The 22,084-nt window shown below is 47.2% G+C and overlaps 1 protein-coding gene across 2 annotated transcripts; it reads left to right on the top strand.

The window, feature by feature from the left end:
• Positions 1–2,106: 2,106 nt before the first annotated feature.
• On the top strand, positions 2,107–18,566 carry TRIB1 (tribbles pseudokinase 1). 2 transcript variants are annotated; one of them, XR_014566794.1, is made up of 4 exons: positions 2,263–2,954; positions 6,204–6,496; positions 14,307–16,342; positions 16,476–18,566. XR_014566794.1 is itself a non-coding variant. In XM_083749311.1 (3 exons), exons 1-3 carry the CDS (start codon positions 2,556–2,558, stop codon positions 14,773–14,775), a joined length of 1,161 nt encoding a protein of 386 aa, XP_083605437.1. In that variant the 5' UTR covers positions 2,107–2,555; the 3' UTR covers positions 14,776–18,566. The 2 variants fall into 2 exon arrangements, 1 of the variants encoding a protein (XP_083605437.1); XM_083749311.1 differs by having other exon boundaries at positions 2,107–2,954; positions 14,307–18,566.
• The last annotated feature ends 3,518 nt before the right edge of the window (positions 18,567–22,084 follow it).

The following is a 22,084-nucleotide window of genomic DNA, read 5'->3' as shown; positions in this document are numbered from 1 at the left end:
CCGCCCTTGCCATTTCTTCTGTAGGCATTTCTAACCATTTTGCCAATTCTATTATCAATTTTTCTTTAATATTTTCTCCTTGAGTTTCTGGTATCGCCCTAAATCTTAAATTCACCTCCCTCTGCCGGAGTTCATTCATCGCAATTACATCCTTCATCTCTTCTTGAGCTTTATTTAATTCCAGTATTTCAGCTTTTAATTTCTCTTCCTCCCGTCTGACCTCTTTTATTTCTAATTTTGTCTTTTTCAGTCCCTCTTCTACAGATTGCGTTCTTCTGAACGCTTCTTTTATTTGCCCTTTCAGTTCATTTACTGTTTCATCTATTTTTTTATCCATTTTTCCAATCTTATTGTCTACTTGTTCTAATTTAGACTCTAAGTTCTTTTCACTCTGCTTGATTTCCGCAAACATCCTTAAAATGTCTGCCTTAAAATCTGTCTCTTGTTTAGATCCTTTCCTCTCGGCAGGTGTCCCACCATCTGCCCCTTTCTTTGTTGGGTTTGACATTTTGCCCCAATTATTTTCCACTCCACAATCTCTTGTCAGTCCTCTACCACTCTCCCCACCCACCGAGGTTTATCAATTTTACCCTTTCCCCGTTATCCCGCAGTTAATACAAATTATAGAATTATTCAGATTAACATAGTCTTTGTAACTTTGTCACCAAATGTTCATAAGGGTGGGCTGTACTCTTCTTGCCTCCACTCAGGCTAATCCTTTTTGTGATATTGTTCTTATGGTAGAATCCAGTCAATCCAGGGAAAGAGAAATAAAATATTTGTCCGTCCAGTTGAGTGTTAATTCTCCGAATTCAATTGGGAGAGACCAATTGAAGGCATTGCATGTGCTTCTTAAAATACACTGAAAGTAGCTCATGGCAAGCTGGCCAATGGCCTTGCGGTTTGCGTATCTCTTTGGAGATCTCTAAAAGTACCTGTATTCCTGGAACATATGATTCTGCGGATGGTGACCTCAAGCAGTAAATTTGCCTCTAGAATCAGCAGATGGTACTGATTGCACCTGCCACTTAGCGGATGATCTGCCCTACAAATTGCTTACTATTCAAGGCTCGATATTGCAGGTGTGTGTGTGTGTGTAAATAATAGCACATTTGAGTATGTTCCTCTTCCTGTGGTGGCTGGGATGCCTGAACCATCTCTAGACAATATATGTTGGTCCTGGCTGCTTTTCTCCAGCTGGTGGTTTGTCTGAAGAATTATAGATGTTCTCCAAATCAACAAATCATTTCAGCGCATCCAGTTTGTACTATTTGCAAGGAATGGTTGCAGTTTTAAGTCACATGGGATGAACGCTGTTGAGGGAATTCTCAAAAACCAAACTGCAGCAAATTTTGCATTTCTCCAGATTTTGCAATGCAAAAGGCTCCAACCAGGGAATCTGTAGGAAAATGCATATTGCTAGGTAAAGGACGCATAGGAATGCAAATAGAGGTGAAAATGACTTGCAAAAACATTAGGAGGAATTGCTTGCAAAAGTAATGTGCCTATGGGGCAAAATCGCATGCAAAAATGGATAAATTTTGCACTAAAATGCTGGTGCGTTTTCATAAGGGATTTTTTTTAATAAAACGAATTCCCAAACTGATCTGCAAATGTACATCTGGACAGCTCAGTTGGTTAAGAGTGTGGTGCTGATGACACCACTGTTGCAGGTTCGATTCCCTGCGCATATTCCTGCATTGCAGGGGTTTGGACTGGAGATGTTTCTCGGGCTTCCCTTCCAACTTTGCAGTTCTCCCTTTCTATTATTCATGGCTAAATGTGGAGAACTGAATTTAAGATTGGGGAAATGTGGGGGGAATGGGTGGCCGTGGTGGGACGACGACACGAGACTTCCCCTCCAGAGCAGCCGGCGGCTTCTCGCACCCATTGCAAGTCGCGCTCGGGGCCCGAATGCAACGTCGGGGAAGGTTGCTGCCTTTGAGCGTTTCTTCCAACTTTTCCCAGCTTGAGTGGGGGAGACTTGAACCCCGATCTCCCAGCCCAGTGCTCTAACCTCCACCCCGCGCCGTTCTGAAGCGCCCCGGAGCGCTCCAGGCGAATGACCAAGGCGCTCCCTCTCTCCTCCCGGGTTCTTCCCATTGCCTGGCTGGAAATCGCTCGGCTCTCTTCCCTTTTTTACTCGCTCCGTCGGCTGCAGCCGTGCTGAATGGGGCTGAGGCCGCCAATTGGAGGCCGCGCTCCCCGAGGCCCCGCCCGCTTCCCCTTGCGTCACGGGGAACTTTGATGAGCTCCCGGGAGTTTGGCCGCGCTGCCGGCAGATGGTGAGCGGAGGGGCGCGCCTGCACTTGTGGCCGGGCGCTCTCCGTCGAGGGAGGAGGAGAGCAGGAGGGGATGCGCGCCAGGCTGCTGGACGGCATTGCACAAGCCTCGGCCGGGAGCGCTGCTTCCCTCGGAGTGGAGGAGGTCGCCTGAATCAGCCGCGGAAGGACAATTAATTGGGCAGCAGCAGCAGCCGGAGCCGCTTTCCTTGGCCGCCTTGTCCCGGCTTCGCGCGCCACACCGCGCTCGGATCGCCGCCGCCCGCCAGCTCCATGAGTCGCCAGCTCGAGCCCCGCAGCCCCGCCGTGCTCCTGCACCCGCCGGCAGCCGGCGCGGGAGGCCCTCGCTGCCGGTGCGCGCCCGCCAAGCGGCTCCTGCTGCACGACGGCGCCGAGGACGCGCCGCCCGCCGCCAAGTGCGCTCGCCTCGCCGTCGACTGCTCCAGCGCGGCGGCGGCGGCGCCCCACGATTGCTTCAGCGCGCCCGGATCGCCCTGCGGGCCGGTCTCTCCGGCCCCCGGAGGTGGCGGCTCGGTTGCGGGCACCCCCGGAGGGAACGGCAGCGCGCAGGGCCCCAGCCTGGTCGCCGGTTACCTCTTGTTGCCCCTGCCCGACCGGGATCACGTCTCCAGGGCGCTCGACATCAGCACCGGACGGGAGCTGCGCTGCAAGGTAAGCGCCGCCGGGCACGCTTGGGACGGGCGTCCGACCCTTTCGTCGTGTTTGGGGGGAGCCCCCTCTGCGCCTTGGAAAGCGGGGGGACCGGCCAGCCTCGGCCGCGCCGTCGGCGATTGCGCTCGGAAGAAAGGAAGCAAGCTCCATTGAGTAAACTTCAGTGGAACTTGGCTACCTTGAGGAAAGCGTGCGTAACAGCCTTGAAAACCCGGTGTTTTCACACGCGAGCCGAATCGGGTCTTCTGAATCAGAATCTCCTCGGGCTTAAGTGGCGCGTGGATCGGGACTCTTGTGCGCGGGGTGGAAGGTTGGGGGCAGAATTTGAAACAACACGGATTGGTGACCCACTGGCAAACTCGTAGGTTCCACACGTTCCTGGAATTCCCGTGATCCGAAAGGATGTGGATGCCTAGGTGCGCTTTCTCGCGAGTCAGTGCCATTGAGCGTGGTTTAGGCTTCTTTCCGAGTAAACGCGTGTAAGAATGGGCTTGTGAAGGGAAATAGGATCGTAGTGGGCGCTGGATTTATGTAATGATGGTGCCAGCAGGCAAATATCTGCAAAACATGATGTAGACGAATTAGGTCGGGGCTGCACTGAGTCGGCAGAACTTAGATTGTGTTCTTTTTGTGGAGATCCGTGCAGAGACCAGGGCTGGATTTCTCCGCGTTAGGTTTTTTTTTTGGGGGGGGGCGGGTTGGAAGCCATCTGGAAAGATTCCCCACACTTGACAAAAAAGGGTTAAGTTTCTCCTCCGTCATCCTCCTCTGTTTTCCGCTTCCCTCCTGCAGAATAGTACGCAAGCAGGAATTGGCTGAGACTAGCAGAGCTTTCCAAGTTTTCCATGAGGTGTCCTCAGCTCTTTAAATAAAACGCGCACACTCACACTGTCCTTGAATATTTCCCCAATCTCTTTGAGCAGGGCAGTAGCTGGAGAGATGGGGTTTACTGCTGCCACCTGCTGTTTACAGGCTTTCTCATAGGAGGTGCAGTTGTGGAGACCTGGAGGGCCTTCCCGCACTTGCTCTGCCGCAAACCCATTAAAATAAATGAGATGGTTCTGGAGCAAGTCCCTGGATGATTGCAGCACTTAACAGTTGCATAGCCTGGAACAACGAGATGCGTTTTATTTCATCTTCAAACTGGGAGGCAAGCTTTTGAGTTACACAGGTCTCTTCGACAGATTTTAGAAAATATGAAAGGACAAGATTCAGTACAGCGCAGATGGCGGAAGTGGGGGAGGGAAGGAGGCAGGAATTAACATGGGGAGAATAATCATGTATTTCACTTACCCCTATTTAGGCTTTGTTAAGCGGCAGGGGACAGAGAAAATGTGCCAAAGGTTTCAGTGGATATTTCATGCCAAATTAGTAGCGACATGGCTTAGTTTGCTGCTCCTTGGTTTACTTTATTGTAGCAGTTCTGACCTATTTCTGCTTGTGAAAGCGCCCAGGAGATCGGGCTGCAAGGATATTTTAATCAAGCTTTGCAAGCAGCCCCACTGATCTCCCCCAAGCAAGTTTCCATTGGAATAACTCAACCAGGCCACTGATAGGCTGGTTGTGACTGGACTCACTGGTTTAAGGATTGCTGCGAATTGTAGCTCAGTGGAAGCTAAGCCTCAGTACCTAGAATAATTTGAGGGAAAGAATGTGCTTTAAATGTATCATCTGTATGCAGCCTCTGATACTAGAGCAATAACGCAACCATCAGAGCCAATAGCCACTGATGGATGCTTTCGTTGAGATTCCTGCATTGCAGGGGCTTTGACCAGATGACCCAGAGACCCCTTCCAACACTACAATTTGGTGACTGTTAATTTAACACTTCTCGTTTGCAGTAACTGGAGACAGCTGAAATGACATGGAGCGAGCCGGGGACAGGGAGTTAAGTTGGGCAGGGAGGAGAGGACGATGGGGCTCCCACGGCAAGGAGTCTCTTGCCGGGTTGCCTGGACTGGAATGATGACACTATGTGTGTACGTCACAGTTTCCAGTCAGGCCTAGGATGTGAGTAACCCAGCAGAGCCCTTGCAGGTCAGCCGGAGAACATGCCCAAAGTCTTGCAAAACATCTGTGAATAAGGCATGAGAGAGGCTTTTAATCCTCTCCTTCCCTTGCTCAGGGTTTGGCATGCTCCGAAATGGGAGCTGGGTCGCCATCGCCTTTGTCTGAATCACCGCAGACAGATTGGAGGGTGGATGGTTTTAAATGCCTCTCCCTGCTCCTCTCTCTCTTTCTCACTGCATACCCAGAGGTACTTTTTCAGGGCTGGCAGAGAAGCCTCGGGAACTGAGCTCACACGTAACTTGGGTGCCTTGCTTCCAGGAGGTTTCTGGCAGGCTGTCTGGCTTGGTGTTGGTGCTGAAATTGGGGTTTCCTTTCTCTTCAGTAATTGTGCATGTGCAGAACTAGGAATTGGCCTGCGTTTCAAGCTGGCGTGGGACAGAAAGGGGTGTGGCTATGCAAATGCCTTTGGTCTGGGGATGATACTACTTCGTGGGTTTCCCCAAACTTGAGTTTCCAACTGGTTTTGGACTACAACTCCCATCATCCCTAGCTAGTAGGACCCAGTGGTCAGAGATGGTGGGAACTGTAGTCCAAAAACAGCAGGAGGACCCAAGTTTAGGAAACCCTGGTCTTGATGAGTTCAGCCTTCTGATTCCATCAGCAGCCAACCAGATGTCTCTGGCTGGGCACACCTCTTTCCAGTAACAAATCCAGATATATTGCCACTCCCAAGTGGAAGCTCTCCAGTTTTTCTGGCTGGTAGCTGTTGATATGCATGCCATGGTCCACGAATTTATCAGCACGAATTTATCCTTGTGCATTTCATTGAAATCCATTTATCTCAACAGACACCATTAAGAAAATGTGTAATTCTTTTTTTAAAAAAAATAATCACCCTCTCAACTTCCCATTCTCTGCTCCTTTTAAACAGCATATCATTCCTCCTTCTCTGCAATTTATGCCACCTGCTCCCTCTTTGATTTCTAATGCTTTAAAACAGGGAGAGGAGAACCTTTGGCCCTCCAGAGGTTCCTGAACTACAACTCCCATCAGCCATGGCCAAGGAGGATGGGAGTTGTAGTCCCACAACATCTGGAAGGCCACAAGTTCTCCACTGCTGCTTGAAGGCGGTGGATGTTTCAAGCTATGCCCATCCGCTTAGATTTTCTCGGTATGAAAACCCCTTTGGCGAATCCCCGTTCTCTAACCACAGCTCTCCCCTTGGCCATCTTTTTCCAGGTCTTCCCCCTCAAACACTACCAGGACAAGATCCGACCTTACATCCAGCTGCCGTCGCACAGAAACATCACCGGGATCGTGGAAGTGATTCTCGGGGAGACGAAAGCTTACGTCTTCTTCGATAAGGACTTTGGCGACATGCATTCCTACGTCAGGAGCTGCAAGCGTCTTCCAGAGCAGGAGGCAGCCAAGCTCTTCAAGCAAATCGTCTCGGCGGTTGCCCACTGCCACCAGTCCGCCATTGTGCTGGGGGACCTCAAACTCAGGAAGTTCGTGTTTTCTAGTGAAGAAAGGTGAGCAAGGGGTTTGTGGTTGTCTTAAAATTCCCCAAATGCTCTGGGGAGAGCTCTTTCTTCAGCTAATTTGGGTGGAGGGCAAGAAAGCCACGACTTTCCCCCAGGGCTTTGCAGGGGAAGGGGCATTCCTTGGTGGTAGAACATCTGCTTTGCATGCAGAAGGTCCCAGGTTCAAGACCCAGCATCTCAAGGTGGAGCTGGGGGGGGGGGGCGTCCCTCGCTTGGAAACCCATTGCTTGTCAGTACTGAGCTAGGAGGATCAAATGCCCCACTCGTCAAACATATGCCAGATTCCTGCATTCCCTGTATTCTCATCCCTCTGCTCTGTAGCTGGTGGTTGCAAGGCCAGGTTTGGCCCACTGGCTGCAAGTTGCATACCTGTATTGGCATAGAAGACTCTTTAGGAGAGAAGGTTTGACTGGTCTGTTGAGCCGAAGGTAGTTTTGGTGGGGGCCAAGTCGTCGTAGGACTCAGCTACACAACTGCAAGTGAAACATTTTAAAGGCGTTGCAAACTGCAGTATACAAATGTGACTCTAGATGGTGAAAGTGAGCTATGCAGAATTGGATGTATTTTTTAAAACGTTTTCAAATAAAGCGTTTTCAAAGCGGTTTTTTATATGTGTGTAGGTTCCACCATCGTGTCCTCTTTTTTGCTATATATCTTTGTGTGCACAATATATATTTTTGCTATATATCTTTGTGTGCACAATATCTTAGAGTGCTTCCTTTATAATAAGAAACATCAGATGTTGTTGGAAACCCCGCTTCCATCTGCCCCAGCCGGGGGAGGCTGATGATCCGGAGTGATGGCAGTTGTTGCCTGGCAACATACAGAGGCCACCACATTGGCTGCTGCAAGTGTCACTATCACATTAATCTGTGCAACAACCCTGTAGTTTTATACCCAAAATAAAAACAGGAGCGTACCCAAGCCAATTGGTTTGTGTATATGACAGTCAAGTGATCTGAACTTTGGACTTCCTGGTTCAAAGCGCACTTTCATTGACTTTGCACCACATTAGTTATGTTATATAAACATCTGTCTTGTTTCTGGCAAGGGATCCAGAATATTATTTTACTGTATGTCTGCCTAGTTGGATTTTGATTCTATGCTCAGCAGCTAAAGCAAATGGATGCCCCACACAGTTCCTGAATCCGGTGCTGGTGCAGTGGGCTAAATGAGTTGTTCTTTGGATCTTGGCCTCTTAGGGGCTGTTCTTTACCGTAAGTCAATGAATTTGTTATTTGTGCTACATCCCGCCTTCCAGGGAAATCGTGGAATCGTAGAGTTGTAGAGTTGGGAGGGATCATCTAGTCCAGGCATGGCCAAACTTGGCCCTCCAGATGTTTTGGGTCTACAATTCCCATCATCCATGACCACTGGTCCTGTTAGCTAGGGATGGTGGGAGTTGTAGTCCCAAAACATCTGGAGGGCCAGGTTTGGCCATGCCTGATCTAACCCCTGCCTGCAATGCAGGAATAGGCAAGTATCTCATGGGGGGATTGAACTTGCAACCTTGACGTCATCAGCACCATGCTCTAACCAGCTGAGCTATCCATCTGCCAGAGTAATGCGTTGAGTCTTCCAGCTTTAGATGGGGACCGCCAAGCTTCCGACAATTTTATTTAGGTGTGGGAGAAAACATACATTCCATCATATGTGCAGATGGCACGTACCGAAGTCGGGGATTTCTTTGCCAAATCCTGATTTCCCAATCTGCATGCCTGCGATGAAATTCAATCTTGCGTGGTCTTTGTGGACAATGCATTACCCCGTGGCACCCCTTTGTAGGGAGGTTTCCATCTGTGAAGTTGCTCCTAAACTGCTTCCTTTGCAAGCAGAGGAATACTGATCAGGACTGAGAGGGTGCTTTCTCAAGTTCGACCTATAACCGAGAGCTCCACTGAACTCAGCTGGACTTAAACCGTGTAGAATCCAAAAAGCTTTGTCTTGATTTTGTTGAGGTGGGTCATTGGTTCAGGTGCGCGGAGACTGGCTCAGCTGGTTTGTGGGTTGCGCTGGGTCATGTGTTACTCCAGGTCTCGTTGAGATTACAGGGCTAGGTGTCTGGCAGAACGGCAGCAAATTACACCTTGGTGTCATTCTTAAGTATTGCATATTCAAATGGTTTACATTTGGGCACGGACCGTGAATGAGAATTGTGTTGGCTGGAGGTGGTGAAGCAAGAGAAATGGGTTGCAGTTGGCACAGTGTGTACTTGCGATGAATTGTTCAAGGCAGTACTGATACTCAAGAGTCAAGGTATGCGGTCCAAATCCCATGGGTCTGACGCTGACACAACGCTGGCTCGCTCAGAACAATGGTTGGGGGTGAGCCTCAGCAAAGTGCAACTCCTGTGTCCTCAGTCCAAGAAAGATTCCTCAGCCCACCCTCCTTTCCCTAGAGCATGGGTTTCCATTGCATTTGAACAGGCATGTAGTTAACTATCCAGGGTTGGCCAGGGGCTGTGTTATTGCAGTTGTCACGTGACACAACCTACTGGAAGCAGAGACACGGCTGAGATTACTCTCAGCCCCATGATTGTCCAGTTACATAGCTCAGCCACACCTGCATATATGGGAGGGATTTGTATGGGGTCGGTGGAGGAGAACCAGTATTAGAAACGATATATATATGTATGTATACCATCAAAAATTTTATTGATTTTCCAAAATTTATAAACAAACAAACAAAAATCCTAATTATTTATGTAATTATTCCACTCTTAAGAACATGGTTACGTGACTTCCTCAAATCCCCCTGGCTGAATTTCAATATATATTGTAAGTTGTAAGTTTTCCAAAACAAATTTCTCATAAAATTTACTTGAATCAATTAACGTCTTTCTTTTCATATTAAATTTAAACATGCTATTCTATAACATCACATCATATAATTAAATCCTGAGCCTATCTGGTGTTTGCATGTATTTCTATTTAAATTATCTTAGCATATTTAACTAAATAGTCTTTGAATTTCCTCCATTCCTCCTGGTACTCCTTCTCCTTCTGGTCGCGGACTCTCCCGGTCAGGTTGGCTCGCTCCGAAAAGTCCATCATCTTCATAGAAACTCCGATATACAGTGGTACGTCAGGTTAAGTACTTAATTCGTTCTGGAGGTCTGTTCTTAACCTGAAACTGTTCTTAGCCTGAAGCACCACTTTAGCTAATGGGGCCTCCTCCTGCTGCTGCGCTGCCAGAGCACGATTTCTGTTCTCATCCTGAAGCAAAGTTCTTAACCCGAGGTACTATTTTTGGGTTAGCAGAGTATGTAACCTGAAGCGTATGTAACCCGAGGTACCACTGTATAAGCTAGGCGCCAAATAGCTACTTAAACCAGGGTTATAGTTGCCAAAACACAATGCCCAGTTGCCATTTTGAGGCCAGGCGGCTCAAACGTTGTATTTTTCAACATGACTTTTCAGCTCCTGAAATTCCTTCTGATTGTGCAGATAAAATTAGAAGGGGTAGGATTCTGCAGGATGTGTCATTCGCGTGCGAAAAACGGTCAGGATCCCAGGATCCCCAGGCACGCACTTCCAGATGGAGGAGATGTTGGGTGCCTTCACTTAGTCGTGAGTGGCCGGTAGCCAGGTGCAAAATGCGCCTGGCAAATTTCTAACGCTGGAGAGAGAGCACATCTTCTGGAAACAAGCTCTTGATTCACAAACGGTGCTCAGCCTTGCAATCCGTACCTGGTTGATTTGCTCTGCTTCTTTTTGCAGACCTGGTGTGCTGTTGTCCACAGGATTGATGCAGTTTTCCCTGTGTATATATAGGCCATAGGAAGGGTCGACTGCTTAAAGGTGGTGCAAGAAGCATGGAGCCTCTATCTCTCTCTCTCTGTGTTATAAATATATATGCATGCAACTGAAAATGAGGAGCTGAGGATGCTGCTGCTGCTGCTGCTAAAGTGTTGGCAGGTTTTGCAAAACTCTTTGAAGATAACCTGCAGTTGGGTGTTATGTGGGCAGCCCGGAATAGGTGTGAAACTCCAGCCCATTTGAATTCTGTGGGAGTTCTGCTTTTCACATCAGCAGAAACAGTTTCACACTTGAGGGCTGCAATCCGCGCATTACTTTGAAGTGATGCCATAGTCAGCTGTTGGATCTTAGGGAGTGTGCAAATTGCAGCCTGCGTTGGGGTGATGTTTATGACTGTGCATCATTCCGATGGTTTCTTCTTCGTAAAGGTGTCTGTTAAGCTCTCGTAGGTTTTGGTTCTCCTGTGTTTCAAACATATAACCCCTGGATTCTCCGATCTGCTTCAAGGCACCCCACACAGTAACCTCCAAACAGGTGGGAGAATCTGCTCCTGGACAGGAATAAGGAAGTTTTGGTTCAGCCTAGCAGAGCAGTTCCTGAAGGACAGCTTGTTTGCAAGACTCCTTTTTGCATTCAATTTGCCCACATTGCTTTCTTGGTACAGAATTTCATGTCTTTCCCGTGTGCAAGGCCATCTAAAGGAGGCTTGAGACGCAGGGAGCGAGCTTCCTGCCATTTTGGAGGCTTCCAGCCACTGTACGAAAGAGGTGGCGGTTGCATTTTATAAGTTCTGATTTCGTACAGCCGCCCCACAATAAACACCACAGTAAATCTAGGAAAACAGGAAGCTGACTTATACTCAGTACTGTCTACACTGACTGGCAGCAGCTGTCCAGGATTTCAGGCAGGGTCCACACCCTGCCTCCCCGGCACGCTAACTGGAGATGCTGGGAATTCAATCTGGGGGCTTCTGCACGCAATCTAGTTTAGTTTGCTTGGAGGGAGGGGGCCTGACATTGCAGAGCGAGGAACTTTGAGAGATAATTGTTAAGTTTTTATACCTGTTGGAAGCCACCCAGATTATTATTATTTATTAATGCTATTCGGTTTAGTTTTTTACTTTTAAAATGTCAATGGGCATGGAGGGATAGGCAGGTGCAACAACACAAATTTGTTTTCTGCTTTTTTTAAAAAAAGATGAGTAGTGAGTGTAATTTTTTGTGGAGGGGTGGAAAGGACTTAGTAATCTATTGGAGGGTGTGGCATCTGCCCCAAGAAGCGAGTTCAAATTGTGTGCCCTGCGTGCCAATCAATTGCAGAGCAGACAGTGGATTTTCTTTCTTTTTTTAAAAAAAACAAACGCTCTGATCATCTTCTTCATGGAAGTGCTGAGCGTGGGCATTATGGGGTGGCTGGAATGATCAAAAGGCCACAAACAGAGCCTGCATTTTCAGCCAGTGTGCCCCCTTGCCCACCTACCACCCCCCCACCACAAAAAGTGAAACTGGATCACACATTCTGCTCCCAAGTCATCAACAACTGAATAACACCTAAGAGCCGGGGGGCATGCATGTACGAAACATCGCCCTGGTGAGCAAAAATCGAGACTGGAGCCTTGTAGCCAAATTATTCTCTGCCCTCCCTGCTTGCAGATTTATAGTTTCGCAGCAGAAAGGACAAGTTGTCTTGTAGAGAAAAGCAAGCCCCCCCCCCCCACAACCGCTAGCCAAAATAGCAGCTTGCATCCAGTGCTGCGAATTTGGAAACCGAAGCGTTGCGCAGGGAGCGTGTCATGTGCTTCCCTGTTTGGTAATCAGAGGGTTAAGCAATTAGCCTGGCAAGCACAGGTGCAGAGTTTGGATGCCCCGCCAGGCAGTGGGAGGGCAGGCCAGGGTAGGTTGAGTCATATTTTCCGCTTAGAAAACCATCCGGTGGAGTTGTGGCCGGTGGGGAGGGAGGAGAGAGGATTCTTTTGCATTAGAGGACAGGAAGGTCACCCTGAGGACAGCGAGCAAATCAATGCATTTTTCAGGCCAACAAAACTGTAAGGAAGGCTTTACTGAGCAGGGAGCCCTGCAGGAGCCAGAGAATACATAACCAACTTAACGTAAAAAACGGCAACTGAAATGGTGAAAAGCTCTGGGAAATGGGGTGTCTGCTTAAAAGCAGGGTATATACCCTGCAATGCCTGTTTGTATGTGTGTGTGTGGTGGCAATGCATATCTGAGCCCAAAGTGTTGTGACTATATCAGGAACAAAAGGGATGTGGGTTTTGGCTGCGATCCACCAGCCAGTTAAGGCTTGACGTCACCGGGGCTCAGCTGGCTTCAGCCCAGGATCTCTGCCCTGTGAATTTGGCATCGCCGCACTGAAATCCTCAAGGCCGGAGTAATCGAGCAATGCTCTTGTACAGTTGGAGGGGGCCATGTGGGGCATCTGGTCCAACCCCCTGCAGTGCAGGAACCTTTTGCTCGAACCCAAGACCACGAGTCTCATGCTTCACCTACCAAGCTGTGTCACCTGAGTGCTGGCATCGGTGGCTGTGGCAGTCACAGAGTGATGTCTGTGAGTGTCTTCGCAATGTGTTTCTCTGATATATTATTTGCCCAGGGAAATTGCCCTGCACCGTTGAAGTGAGATTGTGGTCCTGAGTGGCTCAGTTGTCTCATGCTGTTGACATCAGGAATTATATTCCCGTCCAGCTCATTCCTTCACGTGCATAATCTCTCCTCTCCCGGAGCGTGTGACTTGTCTCAGTCAAAAAGCCTTGCCTTTGTGTTTTCATTTGGTGGGTGATCATGAAAGTTCTGGCTGTGGTCTGTGATCTGAGGGGTCCCATTCATCATAGCCTGAGTCACTTCTTGATGCTACAGTCAACCGATGATGAGCACGACACGCAGAAACCTTTCTGCAGCGGTTTGTGTGTAATGGTTTCTGATCGATGGAGGCTGCAAACCTAAGCGCACTTACCCTGGGAGTAAGCCTCACAGAGCTCCGTAGGACTTAATTCTGAATACACAGAATTAGATCCTTAATCTAAAGGTTTTGAGCATTTTTGGTACAGGTCGTGGATACAACATAAAGGTAAAGGGACCCCTGGCCATTAGGTCCAGTCGTGACTGACTCTGGGGTTGCGGCGCTCATCTCGCTCTATAGGCCAAGGGAGCCGGTGTACAGCTTATGGGTCATGTGGCCAGCATGACTAAGCCGCTTCTGGCAAACCAGAGCAGTGCACGTAAACGCCGTTTACCTTCCCGCTGGAGCGGTACCTATTTATCTACTTGCACTTTGACGTGCTTTCGAACTGCTAGGTTGGCAGGAGCAGGGACTGAGCAACGGGAGCTCACCCCGTTGAGGGGATTCAAACCGCCGACCTTCTGAACGGCAAGTCCTAGACTCTGTGGTTTAACCCACAGCACCACCCATGTCCCAGGATACAACATAGTTGCTGTCATTTGGGAAGGGGGCGGTTCTTATCTCCAGGATGTGACGAAACTGTTTGCCAATTCCCTGCACTTGACATTCTTGAGGAACTGGCTCTTGGTTATGTTATCATCCCTGACCTGACTCTGGTTCATGTATTTTGAGATCTGATAGTTTCAGAGAAGCGTAGAGCAATGCAGGAATCTCAACTGAAGCCTCCATATCCAACCTCTGCTTAAAAACATACAATGAAGGAGTCCACCACCGTTGCTGGACCCTTTGTTGGACTTACGTGTTGGTGTGCCTTCCTTGTGTTTCTCTCCTTGTCTTGTGACCCATTTTGCTCACCAACGTGTGGGAAAGTGACTATGGAAGCTGCCTTAAATGGTGGCCATTGGTCCATCTAGCTCAGTATTGTCAACACGGACTGGAAGCAGCTCTCCAAGGTTTCAGACAGCAGACTGCCCCAGGCCTACCGGGACATCTGTGGGATTGAAACTGGGAGCTCCTGCATGCAATGATACCATTTTCCCCTTCCCCCAGTCAACTTTCCTCCTCTGTGCCAGTTCCTGGCCTTGCTTGGTAACTGATGCCTCAATCTCTTTCCTCTTCTCCAGGACGCAGCTCCGGCTCGAAAGCTTGGAGGACACGCACATCATCAAAGGGGAGGACGATGCCTTGTCGGACAAACACGGCTGCCCAGCCTACGTCAGCCCAGAGATCCTTAACACGATGGGGACTTATTCCGGCAAGTCGGCTGACGTCTGGAGCTTAGGAGTCATGCTGTACACCCTCCTCGTGGGACGTTACCCCTTCCATGACTCGGACCCTACTGCCCTCTTTTCTAAAATCCGGCGCGGACAGTTCTGCATTCCGGACCACGTCTCTCCCAAAGCCCGTTGCCTTATCCGAAGCTTGCTAAGGAGGGAGCCCTCCGAGAGACTCACAGCTCCAGAAATCTTGCTGCATCCTTGGTTTGACTCTGTTTTGGAATCAGGTTACGCCAACCAGGACATGAGAGCCTCCGATCAGGTTGTTCCGGAGAAATCCAGGGAGGATGACGACATTAGCTCCTTCTTTTGCTAGCTCTGGGTTTTTGCCTCGGGGGACAAGAAGCCTCTCACACTCTCGTGCAGTCTTTAATTTCCACCCTCTCTCTCTTCGTTTTCTGTGGTCCTTCCCAAAAATTGAGCTGCGGTCAGGACAGTCGTACCCTTGCAAGTAGGAGATTGACATCCGTCGCCTGCTTCACGAATTCCCATTTGAATCCCTGTGGGACTTACTCTGGAGCAAATGGACCTGTGCAAAACGCGCTTCGGCCTGGGACTTCTAGGCTGTGACTTTTAAAGTTTGCTCTGAACTTCAGTGGGAATTTTATATATAGGGCTGTCTGGAATAAGCAGTCTGAGGTTTGCCGTCTTTGTTGGCTGGTTTTTTTAAGAAAAAGCAAAACACCTTGTAGCTTGGTTCCATGTTCAATCCACACAGCCTTGTTCTGCAGGCAAGGTTATATTGTTGTCGAAACCACAGAAGGGCCAACTGGATTGCTCTGTCTCTCATCCATCAAACTGACAGGGCTCTGGGCTGGCTTAGATTACAGAATCTCTTCACTGATGATGTAAGAGAGAATACAGTTCTTTAAGTGCTAGGCAGGGGGTTTGTGATAGTCACAGTGCAAAAAATAATAATCAGCCGGATTGTCTATTTTTATAGCTAAGATTATCTAACTAGTTTTGAGCTTGCGTCTCCTGACATGTGAGAATCACCCCCTTCTGCCTCCAGTTTGCCAGTTCCTTTTCTTAGCTGCATTTCAGAGTTTGTGGCTTGAAACCCATTTGACTGTTTTCAGCCTTCCAGGAGGCGATTAACCTGGAATTACTTTGTTTGTCAAATTCGCCTTTCCCCCCATTCAAAATCTGAACCTCAACTAAACTGTAGCTCGTTGGCTTTTCGACAGAGCTGTAACGGCTTTGTGCTAGCCAAGGTGTGGAGAAATCAGGCAGCTATAGAAGTTGGCCGTGCATCTTGTGGGATGAATTGGGCTCCTGTCTGAATTCTTGGGACTTTAATGGTTTGGGGTGGATTTGGGTCGACAGGCACAGGGGGTTGGGTGCATTTGCGCCAGAATTGTTTTGCTTTGGAATACAGGGGCTCTTAAAACAATGAGGGTTTTTGCCATTGGCTTGAACGTCAGACCACCCCGTTCCTAACCCATTATCAGACTAAACCTGGAATGTCTATGTTTGATTGATGAGATCAGGACTGTTGGTGCCTCCTGAACTGCCACAAAAGCCCCTACAACATTGGAGTCCCCTGTCTCTTGTGTGACGGTGCAGGTAGCAAATCTTGTCTTTCTGTCTCCAAATGCTTCCACATCCGATTTCTCTTGCATCCAATTCTTTAGCAGACTTGAGGACTCCTCCTTAAAGGGAGCAGTTCTCAGATTTCTTACTTATAGGTGAGGTTTCCTTTTGACATTCTCTCCCTTTGGCCCTATTCCTCCTCTTCTGCCATGCCTGTTCTAAGGAAGTGTGTAAGCCTTTACGAAGGGTTACAGAAAACCTGAATTGGCCAGCTAGACCCCCCCAAAAAAAAACCCTCTGCCAGATGTGTTTTAGCCATAAAATGGGGTGCACTTGTTTGTGACCCTTAGGTGATGCAATACTTCTGCTTGCACCTGCGTACATAGCCTTATAATCTTGGAAGGCAATGCACCGCTGTGCCCATTTCACAGATGGGGATGCTGAAGGCAAACAGGTAGAGGTAGCGACCTGCCCAAGGCTTAGTGGGACTTGATCTTCCCATCTGATTAGGAACTTTCTGGTCCGACATTGAGCTAACCGACCGCATTACCTCATTGCGTAAGACAAGAAAAGGAGGAATTCTGGTTTGCGTTCTCAAAACAGCTCCCTGGCATCTCCCGTGAAAAGCATACCTGTGTAGCATAAGGGGAACTTCATATTGTGCCCTCCCATTAGCCAGTGGTCAAGCATGATGGGAGTTGTAGTCCAGCAACAACACAGGCCCACCCCACGGGTCAGGAGGTATTTATTCCTGAGCCCCTGAAGAAATGTTGGCAGTTGGCAGAGACATTTCTGGCTCAGATGTAGCAATCTCCTTGACTTGGCTGATGAATGTGTTCTATGTTGAGCGCTAGAATTGGTCCTTGGTGGGTGCAGATTTAAAGCTCGCTTCCGGCCTTGGTGTTGTATCTGCCTGAGCTCTTTAAACCAGCAGTGAGAAAACCTGTGGTTCTCCTCCAGTTGGACTAGAATTCCCATCATTCCTGGCCATTGACTATACCGGCTTGGGATGATGGGAGTTGGAGTCCATCAGCTATCTGAAGGGACACAGGTGTTCCTCATTCCTGCTTTAAAACGTGACATTTTTAGCTCCCGAGGCAAATGATCCGAAGGAACTTGCCTGGCGCTCCTGTGTGAAGGTGTCGCTCCAAAAGTAGTCCAGTATATCTATCTGAATGCCAAAACACCAGCCCAGAGTGTCCCAACCTGAACCTGAGAGGCAAATAGAAGCCCGATCTTATTACATATACCGAAACAACATTTGTGTTGGCAGGGTGTGGGCTCTGCTCTCTGATGCCTTTCACCACTCTTTTGTACAAGAAGGAAAACAAAAAACAAATCCTCATTTCCGTAAGCCTCTAAACAATGTCCTCACCTTCCCATCAGGCTGTTCAAGAGTAATCTCCCTCTGGAAATCTCTTCCCCTTATTAAATGTTCATGTACCACTGGCGGTCATTGGTGGTGGTTGTTTTTTGTATCTCCAGTTCTTGTGGAATAATGAATACACTTGAAAGAAACATTTGCTTCCTGGATGCGGTAATGAACTTCCTTCTGACAAAGACGACTGCTCCGGTTTGTGCAAATAGGTACTTGCCCCGGGGTGAGCTGGAAATCACCCAGAGAACTAGAGAGGGAAACTTTTGTTCATTTGGGAGACGGTTGGTTCTCCTTTCTCAGAGGCGGTTGGTGTGCCCTGTGGGAAAATGTGTGGGTCAACAAACTAGCAAACAGCTCTGTGGATCAGCATCTCTTGTTGACTGGCTTGCAAGGGTGTGTGTGTGTGTGTGTGTGTGTGTGTGTGTAAACACACGCCAACCAGGTTTTGTTTCAAAAATACTTTTATCCCGTATCTGAAACTGATGTATTCATCAGCGTTGGGGATATGCTACCAGCAAACTACCTTTACCTTTCAAGGAACTCTGGGGAATGTATTTCTGCTGGGCTGTCTTGAGATTGCTAGTCTCATGGGACTACAGTTCCCAGAATTCTTTGTGGGGAAAAGCTGGTTGGATATACATGTTTAGCCCAGAATTCAAAGTACCAAATGTGGACGTTGCTTAAGAATCCTACTATTTCTTAAGGCTTAGCTTTGTCCAAAGGGTGGAGCCACTGGGCTCTTGTGATCGGTTTATACCTCATCTGCTATGAACCTTCCCACTTAATGTCTTGCCATCTTCTGATTGGTTTTGTGTTTTCTTAATGACTGTAGAGGTTTGTGTGAGTGTCCTAAAACCCGAGGTGTCAAAAGAGCATTTAAATGTGAATTAATGGCTGGCAATACTAACTTGATAGAATCAAGAGAATTAGAGGTGAAACTTTAATTTTTTACCTTGATTGCACTAAAGCTCTTGTGATTGCTTTAATATATTTGTATCTGTGATACAGTTGTTTTTTTTTTTAAAAAAGAAAAAAAATATCCACATACTTGCCTATGAATCTGTATATATTGGTAGGTACCATGCTAATAACACTATGTTGGATGTTTGTAAATAATGTACATATACGAAAATCGACATGATGATGTTGGAGAATTCCTGTACAAAAAGGTTTAATAAATCTGGTTTCATAACAAATACTTGTCTTTCTCTTCCTTTAAGTTCCGGGGTTATGGTCTAGACTAGAGGCAAATGAGGCCCTCACTTTGGGGAAGCTAAATCGGATCTGGGTCTGGTCAGTGCATAAACAGCATTTGGTTCCATTATGGAAGAATGATGATGATGATGATGATGATGATAATTATTTATTATTTATACCCCGCCCATCTGACTGGGCTTCCCAGCCACTCTGGGCGGCTTCCAGAAAAATACTAAAATACTGTAATACATCAAACATTAAAAGCTTCCCTAAACAGGGCTGCCTTCAGATGTCTTCTAAATGTCTGGTTGTTATTGTTCTCTTTGACATCTGGTGGGAGGGCATTCCACAAGGAGGGTGCCACTACCGAGAAGGCCTTTTGCCTGGTTCCCTGTAACTTGGCTTCTCGCAGTGAGGGAACCGCCAGAAGGCCCTCGGCGCTGGATCTCAGTGTCCGGGTAGAACAATGGGGGTGGAGACGTTCCTTCAGATATACTGGACTGAGGCTGTTTGATAGAGAAGTAAATGGACAAAAATATATATGAATGTGTATGTACCACTTCATTGTCCAGGAAACTGGGAATTTGGCCGGTTGTCCTTAATATACACAGACCAAACAAAATCTCCTCCATTGCTAGGAGAGAAGCCACCTACTGTACTGTGCTTAAATGCAGAGCTGTGCATATACTGAAAAACACTGAGAAGTAAATTCAGAATTGGCAAGGAGTACATTCTCACATGTGACTGCACAGCACCAGGAACTAACTACAGTGGTACCTCGGGTTACATACGCTTCAGGTTACAGAGACCGCTAACCCAGAAATAGTACCTTGGGTTAAGAACTTTGCTTCAGGATGAGAACAGAAATCGTGCTCTGGCGGCGCAGCAGCAGCAGGAGGCCCCATTAGCTAAAGTGGTGCTTCAGGTTAAGAACAGTTTCAGGTTAAGAACGGACCTCCGGAACGAATTAAGTACTTAACCCAAGGTACCACTATTGCTGCTCAAGGGCCATGAAAATTTGGGTCCCAGGCTTTTTAGACTCGTCTGCCCATGTACTACAAACATTGAGTCCTTAAGTGAATGTAGAGGCCAATTCTGGATCCACACGTCCTTCCACAGTGAGAGTTTGCCAAGTGTGCCTTCCTCTTAGCACATTTCTCCCTTTCGTTTTGAGTTTGACCATCTTCAAAGTCCACGGCACCTTTGGTAAAGGCTGTTCTCCAATTGGAGCGCTTGCAGGCCAGTGTTTCTCAGTTGTCGGTGTTTATACTACTTTTTTAATATTTGCCTTGAGGGAGTCTTTAAACCTCTTTTGTTGACCACTGGCACTACCCTTTCCATTTTTAAGTTCGGAATAGAGTAGTTGCTTTGGAAGACGATCATCAGGCATCCACACAACATGACCAGTCCAACGAAGTTAATGTTGAAGAATCATTGCTTCGACACTGGTGATCTTTGCTTCTAGTACACTGGCATTAGTTTGCCTGTCTTCCCAAGCGATGTGTAAAAGTTTTCGGAGACACCGTTGATGGAACCTTTCGAGGAGTTGGAGATAGCAACCTACACCAGTAGCATTATCCCCATATTGTAGAGAGCAGGGCTAATGCTGAGATGCAAAAAAAAAAATAAAATTCTTTCTAAAGTGGGGAAGGGCGCCTGTGTTGGATCCAGCTCCCGTCATCCCTGAACACTGGCTTTGCTTTTTATTATTATTAAACTTATTAGATTTTCCACAATTATAACAAAAACCACAAAGCAGAATAACACACAAAAACAGAAAAAAGAAGAAAAATACATCAATGAACAGAAAAAGAAAAAAGGAACAATAAACAGGTAAACAATAACAACAAAGTTAATTCTTTACAAATCCAACCTTTTAAACATCTTGGTTGACTTCCTCTAGTCCATCCCTTCTGAGTTTCCTTGTAGTTGAAAGTAACAGCTTTCCAATATCATTATTAAACTAAAACAATTTCCAATTATAATCCATCTTATTCACTTTTCTTAATATTCTAAATCCCATTTATTTAATTATAACTTAGTTTAATCCTAGGCCTATTTGTTTCTTTCAAGTAATTTCTAATTTTTTATATTACAATATTTATTCAAATACAGTAGTCCTTAAATTTCCTCCAGTCCTCTTGAAACTCCTTTCTGGTCGTGGATTCTTCCAGTCAGGTCAGCTAGCTCCGAAAAATCCATCATCTTCATCTGCCAGTCTTCCACTGTTGGTAGTTCTTGTGTTTTCCAAATTTTAGCAAGTAATATTCGGGCAGCCGTTGTGGCATACAAAAATAACTTAACATCTTTCTTGGGCAATTCCAAACCTGTTATTCCAAGAAGAAAGGCCTCTGGTTTCTTAATAAATGTATATTTCAACATTTTTTCCAGTTCATTATAAATCTTCTCGCAGAAGTCTTTCACCTTGGGACAGATCCACCACATGTGAAAAAAGGTACCTTCTTTTTCTTTACATTTCCAACAAAGGTTATCACTATTGTGATAAATCTTTGCTAGGGGTTAAGTATCATCTATACATCATCTTCATAACATTGTACATGCAGTGAACTTAACCCCTCTCTTCCATAGCCTCTCCCAATCCTCCATCATTATATTATGTCCTACATCTCTTGCCCAATCAATCATAACAGATTTAACTTGTTCATCTTTTGTATGCCACTCCAACAACAAATTATACATTTTAGACATATTCTTAACTTTAGTATCTAACAACTCTGTTTCCAATTTGGCTCTTTCGGTTGCAAAACCATTTGAACACTGGCTTTGCTGGCTGGATCTGATGGGTGTTGCAGTCTGACCGCATTGAGTAGGCCTCTGGGTTTCCCAACTTTAGATTTTAAAAGGAGAGCTTGGTCCAGTTTTTCTCCCCTCCCACGACTTCCCACTTGGTTGCTCCACAGGTAGAAAAGTTGAGGATGGGTAATTGCAGACGAGGAACTGCTGTGCAATATGGTTCTCTGTGGGTGGAGTTTGGTTTAGATTACGGGGAGGCATCATGTTTTAAAGCTGATGTCCATCCGATGTTGAGCAAGTGCGTGGGGGCATGATTGCAGCCGGCAGTCATGTGTGAGGCATCACACCACTTCTGGCTGCCACTGCTGCCAGGTTGGCTCAGTCATTCGGTGAAGCAATGCTCAGACGAAGGATCATATCTTGATGTCTCTCTGTGTGCATGGAGGAAAACAACAACCACAAGCACATTTAATCCAAAGGAGGCAGCAGAACTTTGAAATCCCTTTTATCTTGCCCTGAAATATACTCAGAGTCGAGAGTGGATTTCATGCTCTTTATTCAGCTCATAGTGGTGAGGAGGAATGGAAGTTCCCCCACAATATCTGCTTTATATACATTATTTACACAATGGGCTGCATGTGATTGGCTAATTCCGGGTTTCTCCTGTAGGCCAATCAGGTTGTGGATTCAGTGGCGTAGTGGGGGGGGGCCCCGGCCGCACCGGGCGCAACATCTGGGGGGTAGGGTTAGGGGGCGCAAATCC

The sequence above is a fragment of the Podarcis gaigeae genome, assembly GCF_964106915.1.
Source record: "Podarcis gaigeae genome assembly, chromosome: 7".
In the NCBI taxonomy this organism is placed as follows: Eukaryota; Metazoa; Chordata; class Lepidosauria; order Squamata; family Lacertidae; genus Podarcis; species Podarcis gaigeae.
The sequence above is the reverse complement of the archived record's forward strand: the minus strand, read 5'-3'. Positions and strand labels throughout refer to the sequence as shown.